This window comes from Carcharodon carcharias, chromosome 30 (genome assembly GCF_017639515.1).
Source record: "Carcharodon carcharias isolate sCarCar2 chromosome 30, sCarCar2.pri, whole genome shotgun sequence".
NCBI classification, from domain to species: domain Eukaryota; kingdom Metazoa; phylum Chordata; class Chondrichthyes; order Lamniformes; family Lamnidae; genus Carcharodon; species Carcharodon carcharias.
In genome coordinates, this window is record NC_054496.1 from 6396156 (window position 1) to 6416040 (window position 19885).

At 44.0% G+C, this 19885-nt stretch overlaps 1 protein-coding gene across 1 annotated transcript in view; it reads left to right on the top strand.

Moving 5' to 3' along the window:
- The window catches only part of LOC121271161 (voltage-dependent P/Q-type calcium channel subunit alpha-1A-like), a 760453-nt gene that overhangs the window by 473791 nt on the left and 266777 nt on the right, over positions 1-19885 (top strand). The window contains exons 11-12 of the mRNA XM_041176921.1: positions 14328-14443; positions 17005-17061. Of these exons, the coding sequence (XP_041032855.1) occupies positions 14328-14443; positions 17005-17061 (173 nt within the window). The remainder of the gene's footprint in view (positions 1-14327; positions 14444-17004; positions 17062-19885) is intronic.

Here is a 19885-nt window from a genome sequence, read left to right on the forward strand (position 1 = left end):
TCCCAACTGAGCACACAGGCCTTGCCTCTCCCCGGAGCAGGACTGTGACAAGCATAGTGCTGTAGTATGGACCACAATGCCCCATGACTGTCTTTAATCTCTCACCTGACAATGAGGTCCACAAACCATGACTGTATTTAATCTCTCACCCTGGCTATGAGTTCCATAAAGCCCCAGTACTGTCTTTAATCTCTCACTCTGACAATGAGATCCACAAAGCCCCGGGACTACTTTTAATCTCTCACCTTGACTATTAGTTCCACAAAGCTCCAGGACTGCCTTTAATCTTTCACTTGACAGTGACGTCCACAAACCATGACTGCATTTAATCTCTCACCCTGACTATGAGTTCCACAAAGCTCCAGGACTGTCTTAAACCTCTCCCTCTGACAATGAGGTCCACAAAGCCCCATGACTGTCTTTAATCTCTCACCCTGACAATGAGGTCCATAAAGCCCCAGGACTGCCTTTAATCTCTCAGCTGACAATGAGGTCCACAAACCATGGCTGCATTTAATCTCTCACCCTGACCTCTTGGCCCCAGACCAGGGGGCTATGACTGTCTTTCAATGAGCCCTCCCATTCCTTAATGAAGTTTTTACGAGTACAAAATGTATTCACAAACTTATATCAAGCCAACTGCTGACTGTAAAGAAAGATTTAAATACCATAGTAGAACAAAGTTAAAAAAATGGAAGTTGGAGGTGAAATAGTAAGTCAGCTGAAAGGCTATTAGAATTTCCAAATAGTTTACCAGGGAAGGACAGCAATATAATACAACAAAGTGGTTCAAGAGGCAACTTTTTTATTGTATTTGTCCTTGGGATATGGACAGTCCTGTGAAGACCATATTGCCCTGAAAAGGTGGACTATGTAGTCCTTGTAGTGTTGATGCTCCCACAACTCTGTCAAGTAGGGAATTCCAAGACATTGACCCAGCGAGAATGAAGGAACGGCAGCTATTCTCACTTTTCCTTTGACATTTATCTCTTGTATCTGTGTCTGGATCAAAGAGGTGGTGAAGTCTGGAGTCATGGTTCTGGTGGAACCCAAGCTGAGCATCGGTGAGCAGATTATTGATGCATTTATGGATGATTGGGAGAAGGTTGATTGGCTGGTAATTAGACAATTTTCCACATTGCTGGGTAGCTGTCATTGTCATAATTGTACTGGAACAACTTGGCTAGGGGAGCAGTTAGTGCTCAGATCTTTGCCACTACAATGGAATGCAGTCTTTGCTGTGTGTAGTGCAGTGCCACTTCTTAATGCCCTGTGGAGTGAACAAAATTAGTTGGTTACTGTTTCCTGTGAAACTGGGAAGCATCATTACCTCAGTTCTTTTGACCAAAGACACTTGTAAACATTCCAGCTTTAGATGCATTTATGAAAAGGAAAAGATTAAGTATTATGGTGCGATGGTGATTGGAAGGGTCATGCTTGTTCGATCTAAAAGTCTTTCCTTTATTCATAAAAATTGTTAGGGTAGAGGTTTGATTTGGGTGCAATTGGGAAATTGTGACAAAAATGTGTTCGAAATTGCATTGGTTAGTTACAGTTGATAAAAATTCATTTGCCTAATCGCAAGCATAAAATCTCAATTGAACCAGCCCAATCAGGCAGTATAACAGAACACAGTTGTTATTTTTTCCTTTTATGTGTTTAAGGATGTTGACCTGGTGCAGTTTTATTAATGCAGCTGACAATCGGCTTATCACCAAAATACACAGGTTTAATAAATATACTATTTTCCATCTGTGAGTAACCTAAAAATGACTTCAAAAAGCTGTACTGAATCATTTAATACTTTCATCATACATTAGTAGAGTTTCTTAGTAAATTAAACACTTTTTCATATAAAAAGTGTAAAACATATATATTAGTAAATGTGTGCTTTTTAAAATTCTTTTATGGGATGTGGGCATCACTGGCAAGGCCAACATCTGTCGGCCATCTCTAATTGCCCTGGAGAAGATAGCTGTGAGTTGCCTTCTTGAACTTCTGCAGTCCTGTGGTGTACATCCACAGTGCTATTAGATCATAAGAACATAAGAAATAGGGGAGGAATGGCGTAGTGGTGTAGGGGAGGTGATGGCATAGTGGTATTGTCGCTGGAAGAGTAATCCAGAAAATAGTAACCCAGAGACCCATGGGTAATACACAACAGATGGTGGAATTTGAATTCAATAAAAATCTGGAATTAAATGATGACCATGAAGCCATTGTCGATTGTTGTAAAAACCCATCTGGCTCACTAATGTCCTTTAAGGAAGGAAATCTGTCTTCCTTACCTGGTTTGGCCTATTTGTGACTCCACAGCAATGTGGTTGACTCTTAACTGTCCTCTGAAATGGCCTAGCATGCCACTCAGTTGTCTCAAACTGCTACAAAGTCTCAAAAAAGGAATGAAACGGGACAGACCACCCAGCACTAGGCACCAGAAATGATAAGGTCAAGCTCAGCCCTGTCGACCCTGCAAAGTCCTCCTTACAGCCAAGATTGGGAGAGCTGTCTCACAGACTAGTCAAGCAACATAGTCATCCTCACGGAATCTTTTTACAAATAATGTCCCAGACACCATCATCATCCTTGGGTATGTTCTGTACCGTTGGCAGGACAGACCCAGCAGAAGTGGCGGCACAGTGACATACAGTCTGCAGGGAGTTGCCATGGGAGTCCTCAACATGATAACCATGAAGTTTCATGGCGTCAGGTTAAACGTGAAGAAGGAAACCTTGCACTAATTTGTTTTTTTTATTATTCATGGGAATGGTCAGCATTTATTGCCCATCCCTAATTGCCCTTGTTCAGAGGGCATTTAAGAGTTAATCACATTGCTGTGGGTCTGGACTCACACATAGGCCAAACCAGGTAAAGATGGCAGATTTCCTTCCCTAAAGGACATTAGTGAACCAGATGGGTTTTTACAACAATCGCCAACGGTTTCATGGTCATCATTAGGCTTTTAATTTCAGATTTTTATTGAATTCGAATTCCATCATCTGCCATGGTGGGATTCAAACCCAGATCCCGAGAGCATTACCCTGGGTCTCTAGATTACTAGTCCAGTGACAATACCATTGCACCGTCGCCTCCCCTGGTTCAATGAAGAGTGCAGGAGGGCCTACCAGCAGCAGCACCAGGCATACCTAAAAATAAGGTGTCAGCCTGGTGAAGTTATAACACAGGACTACTTGCATGCCAAACAACGTAAACAGGAAGTGATAGACAGAGCTAAGTGATCCCACAACCAACGGATCAGATCCAAGCTCTGCAGTCCGGTCACATCTAGTCGTGAATGGTGGTGGACAATTAAACAACTCACTGGAGGAAGAGGCTCCACAAATATCCCCATCCTCAATGATGGGGGAGCCCAGCACATCAGTGCAAAAGATAAGGCTGAAGCATTTGCTACAATCTTCAGCCAGAAGTGCCAAGTGGATGATCCATCTTGGCCTCCTCCAGAGGTCCCCAGCTTCACAGATGTCAGTTTCCAGCCAATTCAATTCACTCCATGCCATATCAAGAAACGGCTGAAGGCACTGGATAATGCAAAGGCTATGGGCTGCCAGCTAAGCTGTTCAACTACATCTGCAACACTGGCATCTACTCTGCTATGTGGAAAATTGCCCAGGTATGTCCTGTACACAGAAAGCAGAACAAACCCAACCCAGCCAATTACTGCCCCATCAGTCTACTCTCGATCATCAGTAAAGTAATGGAAGGGGTCATCAACGGTGCTATCAATTGGCACTTGCTTAGCAATAACCTTCTCACTGATGCCCAGTTTGCGTTCAGCTGGGGCCACTCAGCTCCTGAACTCATTGCAGCCTTGGTTCAAACATGGACAAAAGAGCTGAACTCCAGAGGTGAGCTAAGAATGACTGTCCTTGACTTCAAGGCTGCATTTGACTGACTGTGGCATCAAGGATCCCTAGCAAAACTGGAGTCAATGGGAATCAGGGGGAAAACCCTCCACTGGTTGGAGTCAAACCTAGCACAAAGGAAGATGGTTGTGGTTGTTGAAGGTCAGTCATTTCCAGGACATCACCGCAGAAGTTCCTCAGGGTAGTGTCCTCAGCCCAACCATCTTCAGCTGCTTCATCAGTGACCTTCCTTCCATCATAAGGTCAGAAGTGGGGCTGTTTGCTGATGATTTCACAGTGTTCAGCACCATTTGTGACTCCTCTTATGCTGAAGCAGTCCATGTCCAAAAGCAGCAAGGTCTGGACAACATCCAGGCTTGGGTTGACAAGTGGCAAGTAACATTTGCACCACGCAAGTGCCAGGCAATGACCATCTCCAACCACAGAGAATCTAACCGTCACTCCTTGACATTCGATGGCATTACTATCACTGAATTCCCCACTATCAACATCCCGGAGGTTACCATTGACCAGAAATTGAATTGGACTAGCCATATAAACACTGTGGCTACAACAGCAGCTCAGAGGCTAGGAGTCATGCAATGAGTAACTCACCTCCTGACTCCCCAAAGCCTGTCCACCATCTACAAGGCTCAAGTCAGGAATGTGATGGAATACTCCCTACTTGCCTGGATGAGTGCAGCTCCCACAACACTCAAGAAGCTCAACACGATCTAGGACAAAGCAGCCTGCTTGATTGGCACCACATACACAAATATTGACCCCTTCCACCACCAACGCACAGTAGCAGCAGTGTGTACCATATACAAGATGCACTGCAGGAATTCACCAAGGCTCATTAGACATCACCTTCCAAACCCATAACCACTACCATCTAGAAGGACAAGGGCAGCAGATAGATGGGAACACCACCACCTGGAAGTTCCCCTCCAATTCAATCACCATCCTGACTTGGAAATAAATTGCCGTTCCTTCACAGTTGCTGCGTCAAAATCCTGAACTCCTTTCCTAACAGCAATGTGGGAGTACCTACACCACATGGACTGCAGCAGTTCAAGAAGGCAGCTCACCACCACCTTCTCAACGACAACTTGGGATGGGCAAAATGCTGGCCCAGTTAGCAAAGCCCACATCCTGTGAATGAATTAAAATAAAAGAGCATGAGTTGACCATTCGGTATCAAGCCTGCTTCACCATTCAATAAGATCATGGCTGATCTGATTCTGGTCTTAACTCCACTTTCCTGCCTGTTGTCCCATAATCCTTGACTCTCTTGTCAATCAAAAATCTGTCTAACTCAGCCTTGAATATATTCAATGTCGCAGCCTCCAATGCTCTTGGTGGAAGAGAATTTCAAAGACCACTACCCTCTAAGAGAACAAATTCTTATTCATCTCCATCTTCAATGGGAGACTCCTTATGTTCAAACTGTGCCCCCGAGTTCTAGATTCCTCCACAGTATGAGTATATCCCAACTTGCTCAACCTTTCTTAATTTGACAACTCTTTCATCCCAGGAATCAGCATAGTAAATCTTCTCTGATCTGCTTCTAATGTTAGTATATTCATGCTTAAGTAAGAAGGCCAAAACTGTACGCAGTACTGCAAAGCCCTGTATTGTTGCTGTAGCAAAACCTCCCTACCTTTATATGCTACCCCCCTTGCAATAAAGGCCAATGCTTCATTTGTTTTTCTAATTACTTTCTGTATCTGCAGGCTAAATTTTTGTAATATCAGATACAAAGATGCCCAGATCCCTTTGCATTCAGCATTCTGCAGTCTCTCTCCATTTAAATAATATTCTGCTTTTCTATTCTTCCTGCCTAAGTGGACAACCGCACATTTTCCCACATTGTACGTTATCTGTCACAATTTTACCCACTCACTTAAACTATCTATATCCCTTTGACCCTTCGTATCCTCCTCACAACTGCTTTCCTACCCATCTTTGTATCATCAGCAAATTTGATTTGGCTTCAGTACAGTTGCTTACTTCATCCAGATCATTAATATAGTTCCAAAACACTGATCCCTGCAGCACTCCATTAGTTACAGCTTTCCAACCTGAAAATGACCCATTTATCCCAACTCTCTATTTTCACTTAGCCAATCCTCTATTCACGCTAATATTATCACCCACAACATCATGAGCTCTAATCTTGTGCAGTAACCTTTCATGTAGCACCCTTTCGAATGCTTTTTGGAAATCCAAATACACTACATCCACTGGTTTCCCTTTATCCACCCTGGTTGTTACATCATCAAAGAACTAATAAATATGTCAAACACAATTTCCCTTTCACAAAATCGTGCTAACTCTGCCTGATTGTATTATGATTTTCTAAATGTCCTGTACTACCTCTTTAATAATGAATGTAGCAATTTCACAATGACAGATATTAGGCTAACTAGCCTATAGTTTCCTGCTTACTTCTCCCTCCTTTCTTGAATAATGGTGTTACTTTTGCAGCTTTCCAATTCAATGGGAACTTTTCAGAATCTAGGGCCGGGATTTTCCTAGCTCGTGGCAGGATCCACAGTGGGAGATTGGGCAGCCCAGCCAAAAGTCCATTGACTTTTGGCGGGACCGGACAATCCCAGTGGCAGGTAAGGCTGGAAAATCTCACCCTAGGGCATTTTAGAAGATTATAACCAATGATCCACTACCTCAGCAGTGCTACCTTTAAGTCTCTTGGATGCAGGCCATCAGGTCCAGCAGATTTATCAGTCTTTACTCCCTTTCGTTTTCCTAGTACTTTTTCTCTAGTGATTGTGATTGTTTTAAGTTCCTATCTCCCTTTTTGCCTCTTTTTACCACTATTCTTGGGATGCTTTTTGTGTCTTCTACTGTGAATATAGATACAAAATACTTATTCAAAGTCTCTGCCATTTCCTTGTTTCCCATTATTAATTCTTCAGTCTCACCCTCTAAGGGAGCAATGCTCACTGCCACTACTCTTTTCCTTTTTACACACTTATAGAAGCTTTTATTGTCTATTTTTACATTTCTTGCTAGTTTTCTCTCATAACCCAATTTTTCCCTCTTATTGATCTTTTCAGTCATCCTTTGCTGGTTTCTAAAATTTTCCCAACCTTCTGACCTACCACTAATCATTACAGCATTCTACATCTTTTCTCTCAATTTGATACTGTCCTTAATTTTGTTAGTGAACCACACTTGTTGAATCTTAGACTGCTTACCCTTATACACAACCTTCGCTCCTTTATTCATATTTTCCCCTTTCTTTCATTTATTCATATACCCATTTTTCACTATGTCTTTGGAATTTACCTTCCTGATAATAAAAAGCTCTTGTAGCATGAAATTTTACCAGTAATCTTAGAGAAAAATAAATAAACACACTATTTCTTACTACTTCTGCTGGTTAAGTATACATTACGCCCCCACTTTTGAATTCAAGCCACACTAGTTTGTTTAAAAATGCAAATTTTTACATTACACATTCTAAAACTTCCCCATGTTTACCTAATTAACATTTCAAACCTAAGTTCATCAAAGCACCAAGACTAGCTGCCTCTAATTCAGTTAAGTCACACACACACACACACACACACACACACACACACACACACACACACACACAGATACACACATAGACACATCCCACTATTACTCTATTTTACAATAAATTCCAATAACATTATGAGAATTATTATACCTTCCTGACAAGAGTGAGTGGGAGGGTGCAGGAGGAGAATGATGATTTAATCACTTTTGTCAATTAAGATCAGCAGCCCATGATGAGCTGCCTTCTTGAACTGCTGCAGTCCATGTGGTGTAGGTACACACACAGTGCTATTAGGAAGTGAGTTCCAGGATTTTGACCCAGCAACAGTGAAGGGACAGCGATATATTTCCAGGTCAGGTTGGTAAGTGACTTGGAGGGAAACTTCCAGGTGATGGTGTTCCTATTTATCTGCTGCCCTTGTCCTTCTAGATAGTAGTGGTCTTGGGTTTGGAAGGTGCTGTCTAAGGAGTCTTGGTGAATTCCTGCAGTGCAACTTGTAGTTGGTACACACTGCCGCTACTGTGCGCTGGTGGTGGAGGGAGTCAATGTTTGTGTATGTGGTGCCAATTAAGCGGGCTGCTTTGTCCTGGCTGGTATCAAGCTTCTTGAGTGTTGTAGGAGCTGCACTCATCCAGGCAAGTAGGGAGTATTCCATCACACTCCTGACTTGAGTCTTGTAGATGGTGGACAGGCTTTAGGGAGTCAGGAGTCGAGTTACTCATCGCAGGATTCCTAGCCTCTGACCTGGATGGGAATGTGTGGAGCCTCTTCCTCCAGTGAGTTGTTTAACTGTCCACCACCATTCACGACTGGATGTGGCTGGACTGCAGAGTTTAGATCTGATCCCTTGGTTGTGGGATCGCTTAGCTCTGCTATCACTTGCTGCTTATGCTAGTTGACACGCAAGTAGTCCTGTGTTATAGCTTCACCAGATTGACATTTCATTTTTAGGTATGTCTGGTGCTGCTCTTGGCATGCCTTCCTGCACTCTTCATTGAACCAGTGTTGATCCCCTGGATTGGTAATAATGGTATAGTGGGGAATATGCCAAGCCATGAGGTTACAGATTGTACAATCCTGCTGTTGCTGATGGCCCACAGCGCCCCATGGATGCCCAGTCTTGAGTTGCTAGATCTGTTTGAAATTTATCCCATTTTGCACAGTTGTAATGCCACACAACACAATGGAGGATATCCTCAATGTGAAGGCAGGATTTCATCTCCATGACAACTGTGCGGTGGTCACTCCTACTGATACCGTCGTTGACAGATGCATCTGCGGCAGGCAGGTTGGTGAGAATGAGGTCAAGTATGTTTTTCCCTCACCACCTGCCGCAGACCTAGTCTAGCAGCTATGTCCTTTAGGAGTCAGCCAGCTCGGTCAGTAGTGGTGCTACCGAGCCACTCTTGAAGATGGACGTTGAAGTCCCCCAACCGGAGTACATTCTGCACCTTTGCCACCCTCAGTGCTTCCTCCAAGTGGCGTTCAACATGGAGGAGCACTGATTCATCAGCTGAGGGAGGGCGGTACGTTGTCATCTGCAGGACGTTTCCTTGCCCATGTTTGACCTGATGTCATGAGACTTATTGGGGTCTGGAGTCGACGTTGAGGACTCCCAGGGCAACTCCCTCTTGACCGTATACCACTGTGCCGTCACCTCTGCTGGGCTTAAGCTGCCGGTAGGACAGGGCATACAGGACAGGTTTCCATCTTATGACTATGTCAGGCTGTTGCTTGACTAGTCTGTGAGACAGCTCTCCCAATTTTGGCACTAGCCCCCAGATGTTAGTAAGGAGGACTTTGCAGGCTCGACAGGGCTGATTTGCCCTTGTCGTTTTCGGTGCCTAGGTCAATGCCGGGTAATCTGTTCAGTTTCATTCCTAGGTCTTCAGTGGATATTGTTCTCATCCATCCTGCTTCTCAGACCAGTCATGTGGAAAGTAGCAGTAGGTCTTGGGACAAGGTGGTAATGATTTCAAGTTCCCTGAAAGTGAAGAGTAGGGGCAGATGACCATGTAGCACCTGCCCTCCCTCTGTCAGGCTTAGGCCCAACAAGCAGAACGCTTTGATCTCAGTCTTAGCCTTCAGTGGGAGCCTTTATACTATCTTTGGGGCATATCTGCCCATTTAAGTTTGCTTACTGCCTCTTCTGGTGCAACAGGAGCGCTAGGACTTTTTCCAGTGGAATCCCTAACAAAGAAGAGAATCTCCCTGAAATGTTCTATTTCAGTAGAGGTTACTGTTCTCTACTTTTAATGATGATGATGATGCATCCAAATCTTCTCCCACGAAGCTTAACTGGCAGGTTTAATTGTAGACATAATACATAAACAGCAGCATAATTAATCTTATTGTGGATGTTAATGATTTATGGCAGTTTCCATCATTTGATATATCTTTTCTATAATTTTTTCCTGAAACGTTTATTTCTTTGGACACAAAAGAGCTATCAAAACCCCCTTCAGTGGTCCTTTTTAAAACTAATTTCATGGGATGTGGATATCGCTAGCTAGGCCAGCATTTATTCCCCATCCATAATTGCTCTTGAGAAGGTGGTGACTTTTTATTAATTTAGGGGATGTGGGCTTTGCTGGCTAGGCCAGCATTTATGACCCATCTCTAATTTCCCTTGAGAAGATAGTGATGAGCTGCTTTCTTGAACTGCTGCAGTCCATGTGGTGTAGGCATATGGTGTGTGGTTAGGAAGGGAGTTCCAGGATTTTGACACAACGACAATGAAGAAACAGCGATATAGTTCCAAGACAGGATGGTGTGTGGCTTGGTTGGGAACTTGCAGGTGGTGGTGATCCCATGCGCCTACTGCCCTTGTCCTCCTTGACGGTAGAGGTCGCAGGTTTGGAAGGTGCTGTCGAAGGAGTCTTGAGATGCTGCAGTGTATCTTGTAGATGGTACACATTGCTGCTACTGTGCGTCGGTGGTGTTAGAATCATATCTTTCAAGTCTGAATTGTTCTTTTACAAAATGGAAAGACATGGCATGATCTGAACATTTGGATGTTAACCTGGGATATTTGTTAAAAGAAAGTCATAAGTTCACCTTGGAACTGTTAGCAATCAGGCCTCTTCCAAGAAATCACCTGACTTTTGTGGTACATGAAGAAGATCTGGTTGTTTGTTTTGAACTGCAAGCACTTTAATTGATGGAGAAAAAATACTGAAAAGGACGGCTGGTAACTTCCTGGAAATCACATGGGTGAGAGGGAAAAAACTTAAGTTGTGAACCTGCTGGTTTTTGAAGGCAGTCTTGTTGGGGAACAAGCTGAGGAAGGAAGATGAGCCTAAATGGCTCCCTCTCTCTACCTTGCCTAAAATTGTAGGTGGCTATCAACCTGCAGCCAGAGAACCCTCTGTAACTAGTCTGCATTTGGATCTGCAAACCTGAGACCAGCTGGTGAGAACTTCCAGACATCCACAGGGACCAGTAGCCCATCTTCACATGAGGGAATCCAGATTGATAACATTGAGACCCTGCAGACTTTATCCTTTATTTTATAATGCCTATCCCCTAAAGCACATCTCTGCAGAGAGACTCTATCTGTTTGTCTTTTGTTTGTCTGTGTGTGTGCTGGGGGAATTCTTTAGAAAGAGATAGTTATACTTCCCAATTACTATTGTGTGTTAACCAGTATTTGCAACCTGTTAGAGAGGTTTTGTTTTCAAATAAATTAATCATTCTGAATTTATTGAAAGAAGCCTGGTCAGAGTCTCTTCTGGGTACCAGAGTACAGTACACAATTGGCCATTTTGCTAAGAAAATTAAACATTTAAATTAATGATACAACCTGCAGAGTAGTGGGGCTTGATCACTCATGCACTCCTCCCATCCCAACTGTAACAGTGGCAGATAGACTGAATGCTGAAGGTGGTGGATGGGGTGCTAATCAAGTGGGCTGTTTTGTTCTGGATGGTGTCAAGTTTCTTGAATGCTGTTGGAGCTGCACTCATCCAGGCAAGTGGAGATTATTCCATCACACTGCTGACTTGTAGATAGCTTTGGGGATTCAGGAGATGAGTTACTCGCTGCAGAATTGCCAGCTTCTGATCTGCTCTTGTAGACAGAGTATTTATATGGCTGGTCCAGTTCAGTTTCTGGTCAATGGTAATCTCCAGGACATGGATAGTGCAGGATTCAGCAATGGTAAAGCTATTGAATGTCAAGGAGAGATGGGCATTGCCTTGCACTTGTGTGGCACAAATGTTACTTGCCATTTATCAGCCCAAGCCAGTTGTCCAAGTTTTGATGCACATGGACACGGATTGCTTCAGGTTCTGAGGAGCCATGAATGGTGTTGAACATTGCGTAATCATCAGCGAACATCCCCACTTCTGACCTTATGATAAAGGGAAGGTCATTGATGATGCAATTGAAGATGGTTGGGCCTAAGATGCTACCCTGAGGAACTCCTGCAGTGATGTCCTGGGACTGAGATGATTGACCTCCAACACGCACAATCATTTTCGTTTGTGCTAGGTATGACTTCAACCAGTGGAGAGTTTTCCCCCGATTCCTATTGACTCTTCATTTTGCCAGGGCCCCTTGTTGCATGCATGGTCAAATTCAGCCTTGATGTCAAGGGTAGTCACTCTCACCTCACCTCTTGAGTTCAACTCTTGTCCATGTTTGGACCAAGGCTGTAATGAGGTCAGGAGCTGGGTGGCTCTGGCAGAGCCCAAATTGAGTATCAGTGAGCAGGTTATTTCTGATTAAGTGTTACTTAATAGCTCTGTTGACAGTCCCTTCCATCACTTGAGCAGGGACATTCTCTTTATAAATGGGAACCAGTGGTAGTCTCTGTTCTTAGTGGCATTAATGCATTCCTCTGCAATGTGTTGTTAGATTTGTAGGCGGGAATCTCTCATACATATGTTCAAGAAGGAGAATATTTTCCCAGCTATAGACAGACTTCACACCTTACATGCACTGAATAGCATTTGTCCTCAGAATTCTGAAGACTGGAGCACTTTGACTGCTGTCAGGCCTCCCTCTCCTTTGCTAAAACCATTCATTACTTCACGATCATCCTGGAAAAGGAAAATAACTTTTGTCTTCTTTACTATCAGCTGTCTTCTTTGCCGTCAGAGGCAGTTCACGGGGTGGGAGGCCCAATCAGAGGGCACAAAGCTGTGGACGGACAGCAGCCCTATTGGGAGAGGGGGGTGATGCTGATATATGCAGGGGACAGTGAGGGCACCTCAAGATGAAGGCGTTCTCTGAAGGCTTCTGCAAATTTGAAAAATAAAGAATGGCCACATCTGTCAGTCCAGCATTGTAGATGGGGAACATCTCAGGGCTCCTTATGGCCACAGCTGTAGCCCTCAGACCCTCATAGCTCTGTTAGGGAGGATTGAGAAGAAAGAAGAAGCACTGATTATCCCATGCCACCACCCCCCCACCCCCCACCCCGCCAGCCTACTGCTGGGAGGCTGCCTCCAAGTACCTCCTGGGCTTCGGCCTCAAGATTTCATGAAGGCAGAAATGTGTTAGGTAGCCAGCCCATGAGTTAATTTCCAAGTTTCCTCCCAGTACCGCCTCCTAGCCCACCTCTGCTGGGTCAGGAAGATTCTGCCCAGTATCTCCCATTTTGGTATGTCATAATGGCTTGACGATATGAAAAGTGCTGTAAGCACGCAAGGTCTTGTTTTCATAAACGACACATACTTCAACTAACTATAAGCATTGCTACATGAAGTTTATCTGTCTTACAATGTTGTGAAATAAAAATTAATTTCAAAATAGTCCATGACCCTGCAGTGATACTTCTGTATAGCGTTGCTGATTACATTCTGTGATTACATTTTCTTTTTCCATTAAAAATGGAAATTACATATTTTATAAAGGTGACATCATCAGGGACAAATAAAATAAAATTATATGGAGAGTTTCAAAAATGTCGTTCCTTTGAAAAATTGAATTAATGTCATAAAGGTATATTCAGCAGCTATACGGAGATTGTTTTGCACATAATGTGCACATTTCTGTCCACAGCAGAAATTAACTTGCTTCAGAGTTATACAAGAAGTTAATCTCCTTACCTCTGGTGACCTCGACTAATTGTACTTATTGTAGCCTGCCTTTCCTCATCATTACCCTTCCGTTATCCTGCTGCTCACTGTGTCTCTGGGTCTCCATTTATAGCCTGCCTGGCTGGACTGGAGTTTAGTTACTGCCTTTTATCAAGTTTTACAGAAAAATAAAGCAAAAAATCAGAAAAACTTTCATTTATATAGTGCTATTCACAACCATAGGATGTCATAAAGTGCTTAGCAGCCAATTAAGTACTTTTGAACTGTAGTCACTGTTCTAATGTAGGAAACACGGCACCCAATTTGCGCAAAGCAAGTCCTCGCAAACAGCAATTTAATAATGACCAGATAATCTGTTTTAGTGATTTTGGTTGATGGATTAATATTTGGACATGACACTGGCAACTTACCAAGGGTCCTTTGAAAGTAACTTCCAAATCCGCAACCTCTACACCTAGAAGGATAAGGGCAGCAGATGCATGTGAACAACACACCTACTAGTTCCCCTCCAGCCACTCAGCATCCTGACTTGGAACTATTTCGCCATTCCTTCAATGTCGCTGGGTCAAAATCCTGGAACTCCCTCCCTAACAGCACTGTGGATATAACTACACCAAATGGACTTCAGCGGTTCAAGGAAGTGGCTCACCATCTCACCTTCTCAAGGGCAATAGGGATAAGCAATAAAAATGCTGGCCTAGCTAGCGATGCCCACATCCCATGAACTAATTTTTAAAAATTGAAATTAAAAATTTCAGAGTCACATTAATGGTGCAGCCTTGCTTTTGAATAAGACATTGGTGAAGTTGTGGCCGTTAACAAAAGTCTGCTATCGCTGCTTTAACAGATGCTGGGAAATCTTTGTTTCAGGGAGTTTGCCAAAGAGAGAGAAAGGGTGGAAAATAGACGTGCATTCCTAAAACTGAGGAGACAGCAGCAGATTGAGAGGGAGCTGAATGGTTACCTGGAGTGGATTTGTAAAGCAGGTAAGTGTGGGACTCGAACAAGACAATTATGTTGAACTGGAGTTTACCAAAACATAAACCTTCATGTAACCTAATCATACAAGGTATATTGATGCCTTGGAGGGCATACAGAGATAAACAGCAAAGTTGAAGGTGGCAGGTAAAGTTGAAGTTTTGCCCTCGGATGGTGGGCGGGTCCCACTGGCTCGGTGGCGGGCGGACAGCCGACCCCCGCCACTGAAACGGGGCCCACCGCCATTTTGAGTGGGCAGGCCAATTAAGGCCCGTCCAGCGGCCTGCCCGACAGGAAGCGTTATTCTCTATCTGTCAAAGTGTGTTCTTAAAGTGCACACTGCTCCCTGAGGCAAAGTTCTATCTCAGGGAGATTAGTGACAGGTAAGAAAAGTCAAAAAATAGAAAAATTTAAAAATTATTAACATGTCCCCATCATGTGACAATTTCACACGAGATGGGACATGTTAATAAAAATGACATAAACTTTATTAGACTTTTTAAAAACGGGCATGAAATCTCATCCTGCCAGTGGATGAGATTTCAAACATTATCAGGAGCCCGCTGGAGCTCCTGGCCTGCCCGCCAGCCTTAAGGTTGGATGGGCAGGTCTTTAATTATCTTAATTAGCCTGTCAATGGCCTCAACTGGCCATTGACAGGTCGGCGGGCGGACAGCTGATTTCGTTGTCCGCCCACCTTCCTAAAAATTTAAAGGGACCGGGATGACATCGGGGGTTCCTCCCGACGTCATCCCGCAAGATTTTCCCGTCAGCCAGTGGGCCCCGCCCCCAAATCGCCAATGGGAAAATTCTGGCCACTGTTTAAGATGCAAACTGGATCCTTGGTTTTGTAAACAGAGGCAGAGGGTACAAAAGTAAGGGCATTTTTCAAAGCCTTTATAAATTACTTGATAGGCTCCAGTTGGAATTGTGCCCAATTCTGTGCATCACATTTTAGGAAAGATGTCAAAGGCTGTGGATTGGATGCAGAGGACATTTGCTGGAATGCTACCAGGGATGAGAGACTTCAATTATGTGAAAAGACTGGAGCAGCTGAGATTGTTCTTCTTAGAGAGTGAAAGTTAAGGGGTAATTTAAAAGAGGTACTGAATATTGTGGAGTGTTTTGATCAAGTGGATAGGGAGAAATTGTTTCCACTGGCATGAAGGGCAGTAACCAGAGGACGTGGATTTAATATAATTGGCATACAAACTAGAGGGGAGATGAGTTTTTTTTGCGCAACAGATGTTATAATCTGGAATTTACTGTCTGAAAGGGTGGTTGACACAGATTCACTTTAACTATTGGGAAAAAGCAATAGAGTAGAACTAATTGGATAACTCTTTCAAAGGGCTAGCAATGGAAAGATGGACTGTATGGCCTCCTGTGCTGTATGATTCCGTTTGTCTAATCATCTGGAAATTCTTTAAATAGTAGGCATAGTCATGAATATGTCGAAAGAATATCAATACTTTATTAATATATAAAATTTTATGTATATATAAAATAACAAGTTAACTTACATAGAGTTACTCGAGAGAAAAACAACAGAGGAATCATCTGACAAATCACATGATGATTCTGACACCATGCACGTGCACCCTGCCCACAAAACCTACGTCATGATGAAAGGAAATTGGGATTATTTCTTTCATCAACAGAAATTTCATGCTGATTTGAAGATTTCAAGATTAAGGGAATTAACAAAGTTGATAGAAGATCAGCCTGATGTTAAAATAAGGAGGGAAGTCTGACTGTTTCCAGCAGGGAATGACGCATCTGTAGCATATACAGAAACTGCTGGAAATGCTTAGCAGATCAGGCAACATCTTTAGAAAGAAACAGAATTAATGTTATATTTATAACTTAAGTTACAAGGGAGGACCTTGCAGTAATTCACACAGGGTGGCCACTGGTTTAAATTCCCCTGGATAGTTGGGACAGTCTTGACCAATATTTAGGTTCTCAATTTCCTTTCTCCTACCCTGCTCTTTTCAATTTCCCATTTCCTTTTCTCCCCCAAATGGAAAAGGAGGAGAGGGAAATAGGGATCAGTAAGACAGAAATAAAAGAGAGACAGCAAAACAGTATCGTTAGCCTGCAGGCAGAATGAATAGAGTACTCTTTGATTGGACAGAGCCTGAGAAAAGCCCAGCTTCCAACATTGTAAAACCACTGAATTAGATATGGCAATTAGCTTATGCAGTTGGAGCAAAGCACATGTGGACAGAGCATACCTGTAGTGCACCACTGATGTTTCTGCCATAATTTTGTTGGTGGTTCCACCACCAGTGGTAGCTGGTAGGAATTACTGAGCCTGACAACTGATTAACATATTGACAGATATAGCAATTAACCCCGGGGAAAAAACTGAAGATGGCGCATTATTAACAGCATTTCTCCATGTCAAACTTCCCAGAACTTTGATATATCTTTGCAGCAAATCTGTTTTATGTATAGGTAAGGCATATATGTGTTTTAAGAAATATTTTGCAGTGTTGATTAATTGCAGAGCCTTTCATCATATTCCCATCTTTTTTCCTGTTATTTGACTATTCATTTCATGCAGAGGAGGTGATACTGGCAGAGGAGGAGACTGACACCGAGGAGAAATCACCCTTTGATGGTAAGACTTTTTTTAAGAGATGAAGGCCATGATTTTCCGTGCCTGCTGGCGTCGGGCGTATTCGGTTGCATGAGCAGACAATATGGCGAGAAGGCCAAAAATCGGTTTCACGATGTTGTGAAACCAGTTTGCAATTGTCCGCTCAGCCTGTTGATTGCTGGCCACATCCCCCGCCATTGGACGTCGGGAACCTCATTGTAATACATCAGCATATCATTATAAGGCCAGCCAGCTGGACTCATCCCCCACTCTGGATTGTCCACCCACGTGGGCGGGAAAACACACCGACGTGTTTCACAACAGCATATATAAGGTGTGCACTTGGTGGGCTGCACTTCGCTCGGGACTTCAAGGTTTGTTTGCCTGCCTTGCTTCGGTCAGCACTCGCATTCATCAGCACCAGGTTTCACAGACAGCACCACATCACTTTTAGGGAAGCTCACGGGCAGGTCTCTACCTACCAGATCAGCCAAAAGTGGGTGGCTTTTCAATGGCTGCAGGGCTAGGACTTGCTTGGAAAAAGGGGGTAGAAGTGGCCTCAGGTAAGGAAAGAGGCTGCAGGACAAGGGCTGTACTGCGGAAGGAAGGTTGCCCAGGGTGTGTGTGGGGGCACACGTTGATCTGTGTGTGGCCTTAAGATGGTGAGGGCTGAGGAGGCAGTCTCCAGAGGAGATGAGGCCAGAAGGGCATGTGAGGGTATGTGTGTGACAATGGGTGGTGATGTCCCTTGAGCTGGCAGTGAGTGAGATGTCAGTGAATGTGTGATGAGCATGAGTGTGTAAGTTTAGGGTGATGAGATGGTTGCCATACCCTGGCATGAGATCATTTATCCTCTATCTGCATTGGATGGCCAACCTCTTCTGTGCAGCATTGGCACTGATCCCCAATGCCATCGCCTACCAAGCCAGAGTGGTAATGTTGCTGCCCCTCCTGAGGCCAGAGTGGGGGTAGAGGACATCACAACGGGCCTTCAAGGCGTCCAAAAGATGCTCGAGGGCTGCAGCCTTCTTGCATTTTGGGGCCATGTCTTCCATGCAGCAGTCCTGGGCTAGAAGCACTGAGCGTAGCTGCACTTTAAATGTGGTGCCTGGTGTGATGAAACGGCCAGCTGACAGCGTGGCAGGAGAATCAGAGCTTGCCCCCCATGGAAATGGCAAGTATCCCAGGAATGCATAGTTAATGCAGCGGCTTTGGGATGATGCGGTGTGAAAAGCTGCCATTGTGGCCGGTGGGTAATGGATTTTTTTTTCCTGCCCGTTACCGCACTTAGTGCAAATCTGGGACGATTCCACCTGTAGGCTCTTCACTTAGCAAAGCTGGGAATTATTTGGATAATAATTAATGTTTTAAAAGGTTATTGTCAGCTCCCATTATTTGCATGAAACATTCCCAGGACAGAAGTCATTGAAGATGGCAGGACATGTTGAGAGAGCATTTAATAAAGCGTATAGTATCTTAGGCTTTATTAATAGGACATTGAGTACAAGAGTAAGGAGATCATGTTGAACTTGTATAGGACACTAGTTAGGCCTCATCTGGAGTACTGCGTCCAGTCTGGGCAGCATAGTTGAGGAAGGATGCAAAGGCAAAAGAGAGAGTACAGAAGAGGTTCACAAGAATGATGTCCGGGATAAACAACAATAGCTATGAGGATAGATTGGAGAGGTTAGGACTGTTTTCTTTGGAGAAAAGAAGGCCGAGAGGATAGAGGTATTCAAGATCCTGAGGGTTATGGACAGGGTAAATAGTAAGAAACAGTTAACACTCAAGAGAGTATCAAGAACTAGAGGGCACAGATTCAAAATAATTGGCAAAAAGAATATAAGTGATGTAAAGAAACATTTTTCACCCAGCGGGCAGTTGGAGTCTGGGGCAGACTTCCTGGTGTGGTTGTGGAGGCAGGTTCAATAGGGGTATTCGGTCAGGGTAGTTGGATTGCTATCTCAGGAGAGGGAATGTGCGGGTTACAGGGATGGGGCAGGGGAGTGGGGCTAGCTAGTGCAGATTTGATGGGTCGATTGGCCTCCTTCCACACTGTAACGATTCTGTGATTCTGAGATAAAGTATACATAGATATAGTCTTGAGCCCCCAAAATAGGTTACTTTCACTGTCAGCCATTATGTAGACCTGATAGAGTGAAATGCACAACCTAGTTCAGTTCTTTTACAGTACACAGAATTGGTCAGGAAAGTTAGAACTGGGTGTCTTTGGGATTGTGTCAGTATTTATGGGTTCCCAAAGATTGTATCAGAATACCCAGGGACACCCTCCAGCAAAAAAACTGAACACGCTTGGGGATACTCAGAGGGTCCCTGGGAGTGCATCAGTATTTGCAGAAAGTGCTTGGGGATGTATCAGTAATTAGCAGAAAGTGCATTGGAGTGTGTTAGTAGTTTGCAGAGTCCCTGGGAGTGGATCAGTAGTTTTCAGAGCCTCTGGGAATGCGCCAGTATTTGCAGAAAGTACCTGGAAGTGTACCAGTATTTGCAGAGAGTCCCGGAGAGTGTATCAGTAGTTGCAAAGAGTCCCTGTGAGTGTGTCAGTATTTGCAGAGTCCCCGGGAGTGTGTCAGTATTTGCCAAGAGTCCCTGGGACTGTGTCAGTATTTGCAGAGTCCCTGGGAGTGTGTTAGTATTTGCCAAGAGTCCCTGGGAGTGTGTCAGTATTTGCAGAGTCCCTGGGAGTGTGTCAGTATTTGCCAAGAGTCCCTGGGAGTGTGTCAGTATTTGCAGAGTCCCTGGGAGTGTGTCAGTATTTGCAGAGTCCCTGGGAGTGTGTCAGTATTTGCAGAGTCCCTGGGAGTGTGTCAGTATTTGCAGAGTC